Source organism: Thamnophis elegans, chromosome Z (genome assembly GCF_009769535.1).
Source record: "Thamnophis elegans isolate rThaEle1 chromosome Z, rThaEle1.pri, whole genome shotgun sequence".
NCBI classification, from domain to species: Eukaryota; Metazoa; Chordata; class Lepidosauria; order Squamata; family Colubridae; genus Thamnophis; species Thamnophis elegans.
Window position 1 is genome coordinate 37,999,666 of NC_045558.1, and position 16,311 is coordinate 38,015,976.

The following is a 16,311-nucleotide window of genomic DNA, read 5'->3' on the forward strand; positions in this document are numbered from 1 at the left end:
AAATAATGTCCCGGACCTTAAGGGTGGGGCAGGATGCTGTCTCCACCTTTTAGAAAATAAGTGTATCAGGTAAGCCACTACATTTTCCTGACTCAGTGGAGACAGCATCCTTGCGTAGGACATACCAAAGCTTGTCCAACATTATGGGTGGGAAACCATCCGGGACGAATCCCTCTGACTAACCATGACCTGTTGTAAGACTCGTCTCCCAAAGACCGCATCAGTCGATGCGTACCTGTCAATCCTTTAGTGTCTAATAAAGGTGGATGGAGACGACCACGTGGCCACCCTGCACACCTCATATAATGGGGCCCATGTACCTCAGGTGGCTGTGGCAGCTATGCTATGTGTTGAATGAGCAGTAATGTGATCTGGGACTGGCTGATCCTGAGAAGAACATGCCTTTGCAATGCATGCCCTGATCCACCTTCCTAAGGAAGAGGACGCTTTGAGGCCCATAGAGTCTGGTTAAAAGAAACAAACAATGCTTCTGTATAACGGAAGGTCGATGTCCTGCGTAAATAGATCTTCAGAGCTCTCCGAACGTCCAGGGTGTGCCAGTTGCATTTGAGGCAATGGACTGGGTCAGGACAGAAGTTGAGAAGCACCAATTCCTGAGTGGAATGAAAGATGGAATTCACCTTAGGAATGAATGCTGGATCCACCCTGAGAACCACTCTGACCATATGGAAGGTGCACAGATCCTGTTGCATAGAAAGTGCCGCTAGTACCGAGATCCGACAAGTGGACATGATTGCCACTAGGAACAATACTTTTTGCGACATATAGAGAAGGGAGGTGTCCCCCAGTGGCTCAAATGGGGTCTGAGTGAAGGCCTGGAGAACGAGAGGCAGGTCCCATGAAGGGTAGCGATGCTGGTGGGTGGGTGCAGGTTACCAGCACCCTTCAGGAATTGTTGAATAAGCAGTTTGGAGGACAGTGACCTGTCAAGGCCAGAGCATAGAACGGAAGATAGAGCCGTGACCTGGCGATCACGCCAGTCTGGCAGTCAACCCATCCTGCAGAAATTGGAGAATGTGACACATCTGAGCTCGGAGGGGAGCCACCTTCTTGGGCTGGCACCAAGAACAGAAAGCCTTCCAAGTGGAGTCATAGATGCAAATGGTGGCCGGTCTCCTGGCTGTCTGGATCATCTGAATGACATCTGGTGACAGACCCTCAGCGGTCATTGAGTGCCACTCAACCTTCATGCGGTCAGCTTGACCCACTGTGGGTCTGGATGAGATGTGGCCCCCTGGAAGAGAGACGTCCCAGAGGGGGGATCCTTCATGGGGGAGCAACTGACAGAGGCAGGAGCTCCGCGAACCACGGGTGGTGCGGCCAGTGAGGCGCTTGGAGGATTAACTCCGCCCTTTCCTCCAGCAGCTTCTTGATGACTCGCTGGATCAGGGGAAATGGAAGAAATAAAGAAGACCCTTCGGCCAGAGACATCGTAGTGCATCCCTCCCCTCCTTCCCTGGAGCTGCATACCTCAAGTAAAACCGAGGGAACTTGTTGCAGCTGGTGGCAAAGAGATCGACCATGGGAACCCCAAACCTCTGGTCAGCTCTCTGAAGTGGGCTGCGTGGAGTTCCTAATCGGCCTGATGTACCTGTGATCGGCTCAGCCAATCCGCCGTTATGTTGTCGGCACCCGCTAGGTGCTTGGCCCCTATGGAGAGGTGACTCCGCCCAGGCCAGCAGCTGCTGGGCCTTATTCATCAGCCGCTTGGATCAGATTCCATCCTGCCGGTTGATGTGGGCTTTCACCATCACGTTGTCCATCAGGACTAACACGTATTGCCCCTCTATTGATGGTTGGAAGCACAGGAGCCCAGGTGAATCGCTCTCTGTTCCAGGAAATTGATTGTCTGTTGCTATTCCAAGTTGGTCCACTGACCCTGTGCCACCTCTGTGTCGGAATGGGCCCTCCATCCCAGCAGGTTGGTGTCGGTAGTTATGGTCACCCAGCATGGTTCTCAGAATGAGCAACCCTTCGTTATGGCTTGTAACAACCACCAGGCCAGGGAATTGTGGACATGGGGGGTAAGGTGATCCATACTAATGAACAGCTGCTGTTGTCCTTCTGGAATGGCAGAAGCAACCATTGGAGGGGCCTGCTGTGAAGTCTGGGCCAGTGCACTATTGCAAAGCACGAGCCGGCAGAAACCTTCAGTGTTGTGGCCGAATGGGAATGTGTAGATAAGCCTCCTTCAAGTTGATGGACATAAGGACGTCCCCCTGGTGAATCCCCACTAGGATAGTCTGCAGGGATTGCATCTTGAACCTCCTGCATGCAATGTGACGGTTGAGGTTCTTGAGATCCAAGATGGCTCTCCACCCCCGAGTTCTTGGGCACCAGGAAGAGAATGAAATAAAATCCCTCCCTTCCTGGTTGGGTGGAATTTGTTCCACAGCATTGATCTCCAGGAGATGGATAATTTCCTGGGTTATGAGTTCCCTCTTGAGAGGGCAAGAGGGGATTGGACAGTGGATGAAGTTCCAAGGGGGTTGGGAGAGAAACTCCAAGGAAAGCCTGACAGTCTGGAGGACCCAGGCGTCCTCCGTGGTCAGTGCCCATTGGACGATGAACAGCTGGAGCTGGCCCCCAATGGGAGGGGAGCATTGGTCACTTGGACTTCTGGAAGGGCCTGTTTGAGGCCTCGCTGCGGTTGGTCCTGCGGTAGTTGAATGGCTGCCTACCCGTCCCAAAAGGACTCCCTGTCCTGGGAACTATCTCCCGACTGACCAGTTGGTCTGTTTGAGGGAGCAGAAGAGGATCCGTGGACTCACTGGAACGAAAGGACTGCCTCTTGAAGTAGGGAGAGGATTTACGATCCTGTTTCTTGTTCAAGATGGGCAGAATTTTCCGTTTATCTTTGGATTCAATCAAGAAGGGGTCTAAGACCTCTCCAAATAATTTGGACCCCTTAAACGGGGCAGATGCCAATTTCCACTTGTTCTCCGCCTGCCAGTGACGGAGCCAGAGAAGGCGGCAGGAGGTCACGTTGGATGATAATGCCCTAGAGGCAAATTTGGCCGCATTAAGGAAGACATTAGTCGAATACTGGGACGCTGTAATAATTTTTGTTATGTCCTGGCAAAGACTAGTGTCTCCTGCCAGTAGCTTAATCTGAAACTCACGCAGCCAAATGACAGAGGCTCTGTTAAAGAAGGTCACGGATGAAGACGCCTTAATGGCCCAGGCCACCCCTGATGAGTCTGTGGCAGGCCTTCTTTTTTTGTCCTCTGCCTTGAAGCCTTCCAATAGGTCAGCCGGAAGGACTGAATTAGAAGTGAGAGCCGCTATAGGGAGTCTACAGATGGCACGACCAGGATGTCTTCCAGCACGGGGTTAACTGAGTACAGCTTCTTGTCCCCCATCACTGGGCAAGGCCAGGAGCCAGGCTGAGCCCATTGCTGTTGAATGACATCCATAAAGAGATTGGGAACCGGCACCACTCTTGCTGAGGTGCCTGAACGTTAAACATGCTAGCATTGCGGTTAACAGGAGCGGAATCTAGGATCCCTGCACGGTCTTAGGTTTAGTACTCATTTGGGTGGTGTTCTTAGCCTTGTGTAAGATGGACTTAAATAGGCTAGGCTTAAAAAGCCCTGAAAAGACAGGAGTGTCCGGAGGAGGGTCCTTGTCCTCCGAGAGCTCCTGCTCTTCCTGATCCGGGTCCTCCAAAATGGAAACCTTGCTTGGCGCTGAGAATTCCAGAGATGGATGATGGACCTGCCTGGCAGTGGAGGAAGCCTCCTACCTAGGCTGGGAGGAGCTGGGAGTGATGGGTGCTTGGTCACACCTCTGCATCCCCTGGGCAATACCCTGAGAAATGGCATGGGCGACCACCGTTGCATGTGGGCAGATAACTCAGGTTCCTGAGCTAAGGCAGAGTCTGAGCCAACGGGGTCCCTGGAAGGAGGAGGAACTTGCCGGGCAAGGATGGGATCAGCAAGCCTCCCAGGGTTAGGGTCCTCGGGGGCAGGCCCTGACTCAGAAACACACAAAAAAGCAGGAGAGCCCGGTTCAGCCAGAGACCTATCCGGGGAGAGGTCCTGGGAGTCCACTTCCTCATCAATTACAGACAGGCGATCCCTTTGGGAGTGGTGGAATGACTGTCCCAACAGGAGGGGTAGGCTGAGGGAACTCCGTCACAGCCTGGTGTTGGGCCTTCTCCAATTGTTTGTCGATGGCCTGCTGCCACCTTTCTGCACCCCTAGTCGCCACCGCGGAAGGTGCCTTATAGGGATGGCTATCCTGACTGGCCACCCTGTCCTTCCTTACCCCCTTGCCCCTGTCTGCAGAAGTTCCCTTGCTGGGGCCTGGTCTACTGTCAGGGGGGTCAGATGGACCAGGATGCTCCATGGCCTGAGGTCACAGACTTCAGACAAGAGGCCAATACAGGTGGAGGTCAGGAGATGAAGGAGACTCTGGTGGTTGGTGCTGGATCAGATGACACACAGGTATTGTGGAAGCAGGAACAGTTTGTGGGGAAAAATCCAGAAGAGTAAACTGAGGCTCTGCAATGAGCCCAATGAATCCAGCCACTCGACAGGAGGTGAGAAGGTGGAAAAGCAGCCAAGGCTACAAGACCAGGCAGATAGATGAGGGAGAATCAGTGGATAAAAGGGAAAAAACTTACTTAAAAATCCTCCCTGTGCTGGTGTATGACCACCAGGTGGCCAAGATGCCAACGCCGCTTGGGAAAATTCTGTGGGTGGAAGTGACCCAGCTGGAGACCCAATCAAGGCCAGCTAACTACCATGAAGCTATCTGCAGAAGCGTGGCTGAGCGGGAACACCAATGGGAGAAAAGGCATGAATTCAGGCCCTCCCAATTGGCCGCTGCTCCAGTACAAGGGAGAAGAAGGAGGTAAAGATGGCGGCCGCACAATTTATAGTGGCCGCACACCCTTCCACGGCAGGCTGCACTCTTGAAAGGTCGGGAAAAACAACAAATCCCAACTAAAAGGGGAACGCCGGCAGCCGCCAAAGCCTCACTGCTCCTGCCGCGCTTTAAAGCAAATACGGCAGCTCTCCGCTGCCGTCCAAAGGCGGCCCGGCAAGCGAAGCACTCCCCACCACCACCACACCCACCTAGGAGAAATCAAACAATATGAAGCAAAAAAGGGAGACAATTTAAACTGCTAGTTATGGGAAAAACAAATTAAGGAAAAAGAAAGGGAAAAAGCTAGAAGGAGAGCCCAAGCCTAGTTAAATTATGCTGGAGCTCACAAATACAAGTCCTGAACGGGCAGACTGAGGAAAAATTCTGGCACCAAGTAACATCAGGAGGCGTGGCCAAGGAAAAAGATTCCCCAGTCCCAGGGCAACCAGACTGATTTAACCCGTTGCTTGAACTCTCCAAGTGATGCACAGGAAAAATTCAACTGTTTAATAGTACAATAACATCAAAAAGCCTCCTCTCTTTTACCTTGCCAACCTATAAAGTAAAGCTTTTAAAATTCCTGATGTAACAATTCTGTTCCAAACATTTTAATTTGCATATGCATATTATTCTAATATATACTATAGAATACATTAGATAACTGACTCTATGTTCTGGACACTATGCTGCAGTAGATATGTAAATACTGCCATTAAAAAACAAGCAAATAAACAAAGCAAATCGCACAAACTTTAAATCTATCCAAACCTTCATTTACAAGTTTGTATCTAAAACGAAAGATTTTAATTTACAAAATACAATAGAATCAAATTAATAAAGTTCTGAATCATACTTAAATATAACTTCGTCAAATTGTAAGAAAAATGACCAATGAATATAAACTTATAAAAAGAGCAGCTCTGATGTATTTATACATACTGTGATGTTTAATTGCTTTGATTTTTTTTCTTTTGGATTTTAGTTTGTAATCATCTATTTAGGTTTATTTCCTTTGTCTTCTATTAAGGAAGTGAATTCAGTCCTGGCCTCACAAACTGTCTTTTTCCTTCCTATCAGGTTTAAAGTTATCCTTTTAGTACAGTATTTCATGTCACAACTTGAACATGAATTTACGCTAAATGCTATTAACAATGAACATGAACACATTTAAAATCTAGCAGACTCTTAGAAAAGATGATGTAGTGTATATTACATTAATCAGAGATGAATATCAAGATGCTTATATTATTTACACCTTAATTCTAATACCTGAATCTTTGCTTGTAATACCGTCAGGACATTTTTCCCTAAATTAGGTGTAATAACATTCTTATGCAATTATAATCACATATTTCATATCTACCAAATAAGTATTCAGATGAAGTCCCACGTTAACAGATATTTTATTAGCACATTAATGCTAAAATAGGATTTGTAATTAAATTTATGCAGCAGAACTGCAAATGCATAGCCCTCTTTATGAACTCATATATACAGTAGCTTTTACTTATGTTGTTCACAAGTAATTCTTCCAAACAACACTGGCAATTGGTATTAAATTCATCATAGGTCCACTCAGCAAATCAGATTTCTTTACGTCGTTACACACATTTTAATAATCATGACTTGGCCACAGTGGAATCCTGTGGTACACTAATTTGTTCCCTAATAAAGATTGAAACAAAAGCTTTTGCAAAGTCTGCCACTCAGTAAACATGCAGATCTCTTGTTCAATGAAATATGCCAATATCCAGTGATCAATTGATTTGGTCATAAATGGTAGTAATTATACATTGCTCCTCTTCTTCGGTACAAAACTATTTTTCAAATTTATTTGACATTTCTTCAGTTATGCCTAACATAGTTGCTGTGCAGCATCCTTCATGAGAAATATTCCCACATTGTATGTCTATGTATATGAAGTGTTGGAAGAAATGTCCATCTGGGTTCAGTTCCAAGTGGAGAGAAAGACACTGGAAACATGGAGGGCGATTGGAAAGATGGTTTTAATGGTGAAGCAGAACCACCAAGCACATGTGATTTTGGGTAGCTGACCACAAGAAATAGAGAGTGAGTATTATCTATGCCCTCTCTTGGGCTTTGAACTTGAGCTTCCTGTTCCTGTGGCAAGAGCATGTATTCTATTGGCTGTCAGACTTCCAGGGGGCTATGCAGGGGTCACAGCTGAGGTTGTCTGAATTAAGATTGGTTGAACCTTGCTGGGTGATGTAATGACCCAGGTGATTTTGCAATGCAGTGAGCCCTGCTGGTAGATGAGTAGAGGGCTAATCCTATTATGTCCTGAGGTCATGTCTTAATCCCATCACCCTGGAGCTGAAGTTCTAATTATCTTGTACATAGGTTGGCCCAGTCTTAATGTGAACCAAATATCTGCTGGGGACAGAGAGCTGCTCTTTGTTATTAAAAACATGTTTCTCCTTTTCTCATCCAGGGAAATACAATATTCTGCCTTTTTAATATTTCCTATAATATTTCATTCTTCTAGGAGAGGGGTAGGTGCTAACTTTCTACAGAAGCTCGTACTCTTGTTTTTCAGGCTCATGTGAATGCTTTCTAAATTGATTCTAGCTATTTTGTAAAACAATATTAAGCCTGACCCCACCCACCCACCCCCCAAAAAACCCAGATCTGTTTTAACTAATGAAAAAAGATGTTTCACATGCAATTCTTGTTAAGGCACCTTTTTAAGAAACTCTACAGAAAAGTATTTAATTATTTAATTATCAATTTATATCATCATCAAAAAATTTCAATTCTACTTTCTGAACTAGTTAGAGGCCGTGAAACATCTTTCAATTGTTATTTTTGTCATTTTGATTGGATACATTTTTTTAGAAGAGCAATTCCAGTAAAAGTATATAATTAAATGAGTTTTAAGTAATTAATTTAAACAATTTGGTAACTCTTATTGAATAAAAAATTAAATTTTCTTCTATAAGAGGACTATACTAATATCTTAACCATACTTGATCAAAGCTAGATTAACAAAAGGGTTAAAGATGAGCAAATGTTTGTTCTATGAGCTTTCCAATGTGTTTCAAACAATATTTTTCAATTTCTCTGCTTTAAATGAGATTCTCTTAACTACCATTATGAGATAGTAGGCTTTTGTTGCAATTGTGGGGACACCCCCCCCCCCGCTAGAAGAATGAAATATTTTGGGAAATATTAAAAAGGTGGAATATTGTATTTACTAAAGGAGAAATGGAGAAACAAGCCCTTAAAGACAGAAAGCAGCCCCCACCTTTACTTAATAATGCGCAGCAGACTGGGCCATCCTATCTGCAAAACAAAAGACCTTTAGCTCCAGGATGATGGGATTAAGAAGAGCAGGACATGATCCTTCAGGACATAATAGGACTAACCCTTTACGATTTATCAGAAGATACAGTGCTCACTACTTTGCACAATCTCCTAAGGGCATTTCTGACATTGCACAACCCCACTAGGAGCATCTCTGAAACTTATACAAATCCATATACTCATCAAACCAAATGATCAGGTGACCCAGGACTGCTGTTGGTTCTGTTTATCATTAAATTTTCTTTCCAATCAGCCTCCATGTTTCCAGTGCCTTTTTCCCGATTTAGAACTGAAACAGATGGATTTTCCCTCTAACATAATTTAACCAACTTCTGTTTCAGCTGATGTCTGTATCTTGCTTGCAAAATTGGATGAAGCTGAATTTTACTTCTACTCAAGTAAAACTGGTTAGCTGGAACTGAAACAGATAGATTTCCCTCTAAAATAATTTAACCAAGTTCTGTTTCAGCTGATGTCTTTATCTTGCTTGCAAAATTGGATGAAGCTGAATTTTACTTCTACTCAAGTAAAGCTGGTTAGCAATGTAATAGATAATCAGCTTTTCTGATGCTATTAATCTTTTATAATCTCAATACATTCCTTTGCTTCTATTCCATATCAATTCAGATTATTTGAAGGGAGTGATATGTGAACAAATTGGTAAATAACTAATAAATATGTTAAAAGGAAAGACAGTTTCTTTACATTAAGTCATTCAGGTGAATACATTGTCAGGTGCATTTGAATTCAAGTTAGAAACAGAAGTAGCAATTTCTACAAAATTCTAGTGTTTTTCAGAGTAAAGACCCCAAGAGCCTGGTAGTATATTCACTCAAATGAATTATATACCTACCATAAAATGAAAAGATTAATTGTGCAGCATATGCCCCAAAACACTGATAAAACTTCCTATGATTTGCGGAACTCTAAAAATCATCTTTAGTATATTAGGTGAGATTCAATCTCTGGACTGTAAAGTTTATGTTATTTAACCCCCAAGGGTGAAAGGTTATTTAGAATTATATATTCGGGTTAAAAAGACAGAATAAGAGGGAGACTGGATTGAAGATTTTTATATCTGAAGGAGCTCTAGCTAGTTTCAGCAATGTTTTAATCTGTTTTAAAGTATGCAATTCCAGGAGTCTTGGGTCCAGGCTTGGGTCCATTCATTCAGTTTGAATAACATGAACATCTGCAATTGTACCAGATTTCATATATTTAAAAGCATTTTCCATCTCCACCACTAAAAACATCTTTAGAACAGAAGTAATTCCTCCAGTTATGATTGCAATAGAAAGCAGAATTATGTCACTAAACAATAAAGTCATAAAAGTGCACATCACACCCTGTTGCCATTGGTAAACAAAGACATGAACTGTTAAGCAACTTACAACTTCCTGCTGAGTTTCAATAACGAAGTCATTAGGAAAACAGGTAGAAGGCTGCAAGTCAGCTTGCAAGCAGTTTGCAAACAGGCCAGCAGGCAGGCAAAGTAGCTGCTGGGAGAGAGGGAGAGTATGGACAGGCATACAGAGTGAGGCTTGGTATGAGTGCTGCTAGATGGATAAGTTGCACAAATGGCCAGAGAAAGTTTGAGAAGAGTGTATAAGGAGGTTGGCCTGGATGCTGGGGAGAGGGTTAAAAAAATGGCTGGGGAAATGCGGCCTGAGTCCAGCGACACTTGGGGATGGTGCACAAGGGTGAGAGACAAGTGTGAGTGCAGCAGGGTTGGGTGGCTGCTGCCAATGGAAGAGGACAGAAATGACATGGGCAACATGGACAAGTGCAGCAAGCTTGGGGTTGTTAGGTGGAGAGGAAGGCATGAGCGATTAAAAAAAGTCTACAAGTTTGTGTGAATAGCAAGGTTCAGGGAGGATACATGATGATGAATGGATGGCTGACAAGGCACACGGGGCTGGGGAAAGGTTACAGGTGGTGACACTTACTTTTGCTCTTCCGTACCAGGTTTCTCATTTACTCTGCTTGTTACAAAATGTGATCCCACTACAGGATGCTGCAAATATCACTTAGCATCAAGCACCTAGATCAGGTCTGTGAAAATGGTGATCGTCAGGCTGGATAAGTCATGTGCAGGCCACACCCACCCCAGCTCTGCAAAGCAAAAATGTCAAGATACATCATGAACCAGTCCATGACACAATTAATCTCAATACCCTAGATCAAGTTCATTGCTGGGTGCTGGGACAGTACAAACTTTGAGGATAGGTTATCATTTGTTGGGTGCCACTGTAACAATAGATCAGTACCTGATCAATACTTGCACACATGCTCTTAATATTCATACTATTTCATTTTTGTTGCTAGAACTTTTCAGTAATTTACATTTAGAAGAAAATGGAATGGTGCTTATTTTCTGCTGTATGATAACGTTTTTTCATCCTGCTTTGATATTGTCCAACTTTTCAATTTGTTCCAAATGTTAGTGCAGTTGTGTATCAGATTTATCTTTCAATAAATTATTAACTTCTATATGATTCAAGATTTTAATTGTAAGCACTCCTGCAGAAAATGTTCTAAAGACAAGTTATTTTAGTCATAATAAAAAATGAAGTTTTTAATTGTATCAAATAAAATAAGGTTATGGGACAGGTAATCTTAACCTTTAATAAGGATATTTTTGTTACTCATGACATCATGACATAAAAAAGTAATTTAATGATTTAAATTAATTTTGCTTGTTAACTTCAAATCCTAACATGTTTGCAGAACAATGGGGAAGAACATTTAATATCATTGTTATTTTCTATCACCACTGCTTTCTTGGATTACAGTTAAGGAAGCCTGCAGCAAATCAAGTACAGATAGTCCTCAACTTACACCACTTCATTTAGTGACCAAAATTATAATGGCACTGAAAAAAGTGACATGACCATTTTTCACATTTACAACCGCTGCTGCCTCCCCTTGGTTATGTGATCAAAATTTGGATGGTTGACAACTGACTCATAATTATGACAGTTATAGTGTCAAGGAGACATGTCATCACCATTTTCAATCTTCATGTAAGCAAAGTGTCAGATGCTGCTTCATTTATTAATCAGGAAAGAAACCACTCAACTCCATTTGTTTGAAACTAAGTGTACTTTTACTAATTACAAACGAATAGCAGCAAAGCTAAGCTGAGTCTGGTTAATTGGGCGCGAAAGCAATGAATATCATGTATGGGTCAATCCCCTTCCCTTGGCACCCCTGTCCATAGTCCAATTATAATTCACCCAACTGTCAGGTGGGAGATATCTTCAAAAAATATTATCAGGGTGGAATGTTGGACAGTTAACCTTGGCGGGAAACTCTCTTCCTCCACATGAGCAATGAGATGGTCAGGACAGCTTCTAGAATATTCCTCCAGCACATAATGATTCCCCTCCCAAATACCATGCCCCCCCTCCCCGTTTCAATGGCAGCCGAAGCAGCAGCAAAGCAGAGGCTGACACAAAGTCAATGGGGAAGACAGATTCTCTTAACTATCATGTTACTAGCTTAATAATTACAGTGATTCACTTAGCAATGTGGCAAGAAAGATCATAAAATGGGGCAAAACTCACTTAACAAATGTTTCACTTAGCAATAGAAATTTTGGGCTGAATTGTAGTTGTAAGTAGAGGACTACCTGTATTCTACTGAACTACTTGATAATTAAGACCACATTTCTATTCAAAGTATGTTGTTATATTCAACTTACTCTCCACCCATTGAAATAAAGCAAGGGAAATCTAAGAGTTAAGCTGAAGTTGCTTAATTCAGTCAGATTCAAAAAATCTACAAGACAGTAATAAACAACTGAAAACCCATATTATAAAATTATTTCTCCTACATGTAATGTTTTTAATACACAATAATTGTATTTTAAGATATTGTAAACTTGCATATAAAGGGCATTATATGTCAAAGCAACTAGACACACAGGGACAATTTTTTCCCTTGTGCCATCACTCTGAACACCTAATTCTCACAGTACTGTCTTATGTCTAAGTATATTCACCCCTGTAGTATAGTTGTAATTATTATCCTTCTCATCTTCTCTACCACCCCCTCTTACTTATATTATTATGATTACCCCCAGCTTTGTATGAATACTGAGAGCTTCTGCATCAGAAACAAATTCCTTATGTATTTCGCTTGGCTAAAAAAAAAATTCTAATTCTAATATCAAGAAAGCTACTCATGTATATTATTTCTTATTATGCTGAAATCAAATAACATAAAATCTTTATGCAATAAACTATAAAGCTAATGTACAATTTTGTGTGCCATTTCCGCTTATAATTATCATTGCAGCAGAAGCAATACACAAGAATAAACTAAATTTTTGTTATACAAGACAGCTCTATCTCTTTGCTGGTAGAAATCAAATAGCATCATACACTGTACCATAAATTGTAGAAAGTGCATAAACCGATCTAGGAGACAAATCAAAAGACACATTTCCAATTTACCTCTCATGTAACACATAATAAAACATGTTTAAAACTCTGGAAAAAATACATTATCTGAAAAGAGAAACCTTTTCAAATAATATTTCATTGATATGAATATGCTGTAATTTCAAATTCCTATTGGAACAAATAAATATTAACTAATGATGGTGTAGGATTTCCTGCCTAAGCAGGGGGTTGGAGTAGAAGATTTCCAAGGTCCCTTCCAACTGTGTTATTCTATCTATACTAATCATCACATGAAGGGTAAATCTGTATTCTATTATTTACTCTATATAAACTCTGGAATGCTTTTGTTTCAATGTATTAAGTATGCTCATTTTTTCACACTTTAAATGTGAAAAAAGGGATCTAAATCCTCTTATACGATTCATGCTTATTATAACAATGAAGACAAACAAAATTCAACATTATAAATTAGTGCTAAATACATTAGGATATTACTAACTTGGGACCAGTTTTCTTCTCTCAGCCAACCTACCACACAGAGAGGCTGCTGTGGGGAAAATCGTCGAAAGCACTATACATGCCACAGTGGACCAATAAGGAATCAAGACAGAAGTTGCATCCAATTGAAGCTCTGTTTGGCAACTTTCTCAATACTGCACACATGTACAAAGTGACAGGAATTGTACTGCAATTTGATGACTGCTGTCTTAACCTTTTTGATTCCACCACTAACTTATGGGTCACCCTGAGCTCCTGAAAATAAAGGAAGCTATAATATAATAAATACTTTTAAGTAATTTTACATTAATACAAAGATTATGTTGTATCCATTTTGCTGATGAAAAGAGGTTCCAAATTACTGTGACACAAAGGAACAAATTGTTTCCTTGCATCAGAAATGGCATCTTTCTGAATAAGCTTTCTCTTTCTTTGACAAGTCAAATACCTTTACTGATAAGAATAGTATTTGTTTAGAAATAAAGGATTTTTAGGTTATAAATATTTCAAGTAAATTATCTGAGGAAAACTCATTAGAATATCACAAAAATGCACTTAATGAGGAAGAAACCAACTATATTTTATACAGAAAGTTGCACAAACGAAACTATGTGGTCAGATAATGTCTAGTTCAATATGTCATGAAAATTCATAAAACAGGATTGAGTAAACTATGTTTAAATTAACCATGTATAATTATTTGAAAAGACAGCTGAAGTATACTAATGATCTGACAGGATAAAGCATCATACTTGTCTAAGCAGCATCATACTGTATACTATTTTGGGGTTTATGCCAATACAGAGTGCAACTGTACTACAAGAGTTGTAATAACCAGATTTCTAGTGTAGATTTATACAAAAAATCCAAAAACTAATTAAGCACAATAGCTTAAACCACTCAACAGCAGAATTAGAATTCTCAGAAAACAATTCTGTATAATTTATGAGTCCACAAAGCTTTTTAACAATGCTGTCACACTGTGTTGTAAACCTTACCTTATGGTAAGATAGTAAGCAATTTTTTACAAAAAAAGTATATTGACAGCATTCAACCAAGAATGAGCATACAGTACAATTACTGTGAAGTCGAAGTGGATGAAAAAGTAGCAGACACCTGAGACACAGAATGAATGTTGTGTCTCTTTTTAAAAAATCCCACTTTCACTGACACGTTCCTACTTCCATCTTCACTAATAAATGACTGTAAAAACATCAGCTCACTCTGCCCTTGCTTTGGAAAATAAATTGCACCATCATATTAAAGAAACTGAGGCAAACACAGGATGCGATGAGGCACTGGAAGCTAAAACAAGCTATTGGGTTCCTCTCAGCTGATGACACAAAGCAACTTCAATTCTGGGTTAACAGGGAAAAGAAAAGGGACTAGTGTTATTCATGTAAAAACAAGCTAGAAAGTAAACACCCTTCCAACAGAGGCCTAGGGGAGAATAGTTCTTTTCAGCGGGCATTAGTAGCCTAATCACCTTGACGTCTTTTCAAAAGCCAAGCAAACCCTCGCTTCGCTGCTAAGCGTCCGGGAAAACCCCTCACTGACAGCCCAAAGGAACACCCAAACCACAATACGAGATAAAACTCATCCGAGGCCAATCTACCCCAGGAAAGCGATGCGGCGCTCTGATTGGGAGCAGGAAAGTGGGCCTAGACCGTCCGAGGCTAGGAGATTGGGTGAAAGAACTCTTCAGAAAGCAGAGGAGCTTCAGAAAGAGAGGAAAAAAAGAACCATGCCTCCACCGCGGACCCCACCAGCCCTCCTCTCCGTTTACCAATCCGCCGCTTTCGACGCTGAATTTTTACCTCAGCTAACATCATTACTCGTGGTGGAAGACTCCGGCTCTAGCTCCGCCGCATGGTGCGTCTATCCCCAGCCGCAGCCCAACGGACAACACTAAGGAAGGGATCCCCGCAGCTCTCAGCCACTTCAGCGATCCCTCCGTAACGCCAAACCCATTCCAAGTACCGCCGCCGCCGCCGCCCGCTCAAGAGGGGCGGCCATCTTAGCTACGTGAGACGCCGCCGCCCGCCGCCACCGCTTTCCGTGGCGCAGCCGCCCAATGGGGCAGTAAGACGCGGGGCAGGCCTCTCTCTCTCTCTCGTTTGGCTGGCCTCCTTGAGTTTGGCGCGGTTTGCTCTCGCGCCGCGGAGAGCAGAAGTCAGATAGAAATTTGTTCGTCCTGTCTGCTGCGGGGCGTCCCAGGACGGGGCTTTGAGCTTGCAAAGCACATCTGAACGGAAAGAGGAGGGCAGAACCGGGGTTGGTACAGGCTGTAGGAAATCCAGGTTTAAATTGGTTCTTGTAGAGAACCGGATGGTATCTGTTTAATGGCTCTTACACTGTAATAAAGGGGGTGGAGCAAGGAGAAGACATTTCATAGTATTTATCATCTTGAAGAATAGAGAGTTTAATCTTTAAACTTCAATGGAAAGATTAGCAAAGGAGAACACGAGAAGAGGAACTGCAACCAGCTGCAGGCACAAACATGCTGACCTCACTTTCTTTAAAGTGTTATTCATGTTCCTTCAGCTGACTAAAACTACCAGCATGAAGCTGACAGCCCAACCCAGTCCTGCCATGGATTTAACTCCACCAAGTGGTGATGTCCTTATACAGTGTTCTTGTTAGCGAAAGGATTTCCCTGTTTTGTTTTCCTCTTTCTCCTGCCAAAATCATCAACCTGCAGGAAAACATCTTCATCCAGGTCATAATTAGGGGCTGAGGACAGATGGGTGATTCACATTTGGCCATCAAGACTTGCTCTTGCTTTGTACAGGTATTTTTAAATAGAAACCTTCCATAATTTGCCATTTTGGGACGTGTTATGGTCTTCAGGTAGGAGCTGAATTTGGGTGGATTGGGAGTTCTTCAGGAAGTTAACCCTTGTTCAAAGCAGGCTATTCAGCTATGGGATATTCCATGATTTAAATACCTTCAGTCTGTAACTCCTGGGACCAAATGCATCATTTCATGATTATGTGGCATCTGCAAAGGGCTTCCTCTGCCTTAATAATTTTTCACAAGAACTACATTTGTCTAAATTTTCTGCTCTGAAGCATCATTTTATCTTTATCTTTGTAGACAGCCCTATTGTTTACAATAAACTAAATTACTCTTTAAATACTTGTGTACCAATTCATTAATACAGGTAGTCCTCAACTTATGACCACAATCG

The 16,311-nt window shown here is 42.3% G+C and overlaps 1 protein-coding gene across 3 annotated transcripts in view; it reads right to left on the minus strand.

Annotated features, from left to right (window-relative positions):
* Window positions 1-15,413, minus strand: part of SNX13 (sorting nexin 13) — a 114,113-nt gene extending 98,700 nt beyond the window's left edge. Inside the window, exon 1 of one of the 3 annotated variants that reach the window (XM_032234938.1) lies at window positions 14,939-15,413. In XM_032234938.1, the coding sequence (XP_032090829.1) occupies window positions 14,939-14,953 (15 nt within the window). In that variant the 5' untranslated portion in view covers window positions 14,954-15,413. The remainder of the gene's footprint in view (window positions 1-14,938) is intronic. The other 2 variants (XM_032234936.1, XM_032234937.1) reach the window with 2 other exon arrangements.
* Between the last annotated feature and the right edge of the window lie 898 nt (window positions 15,414-16,311).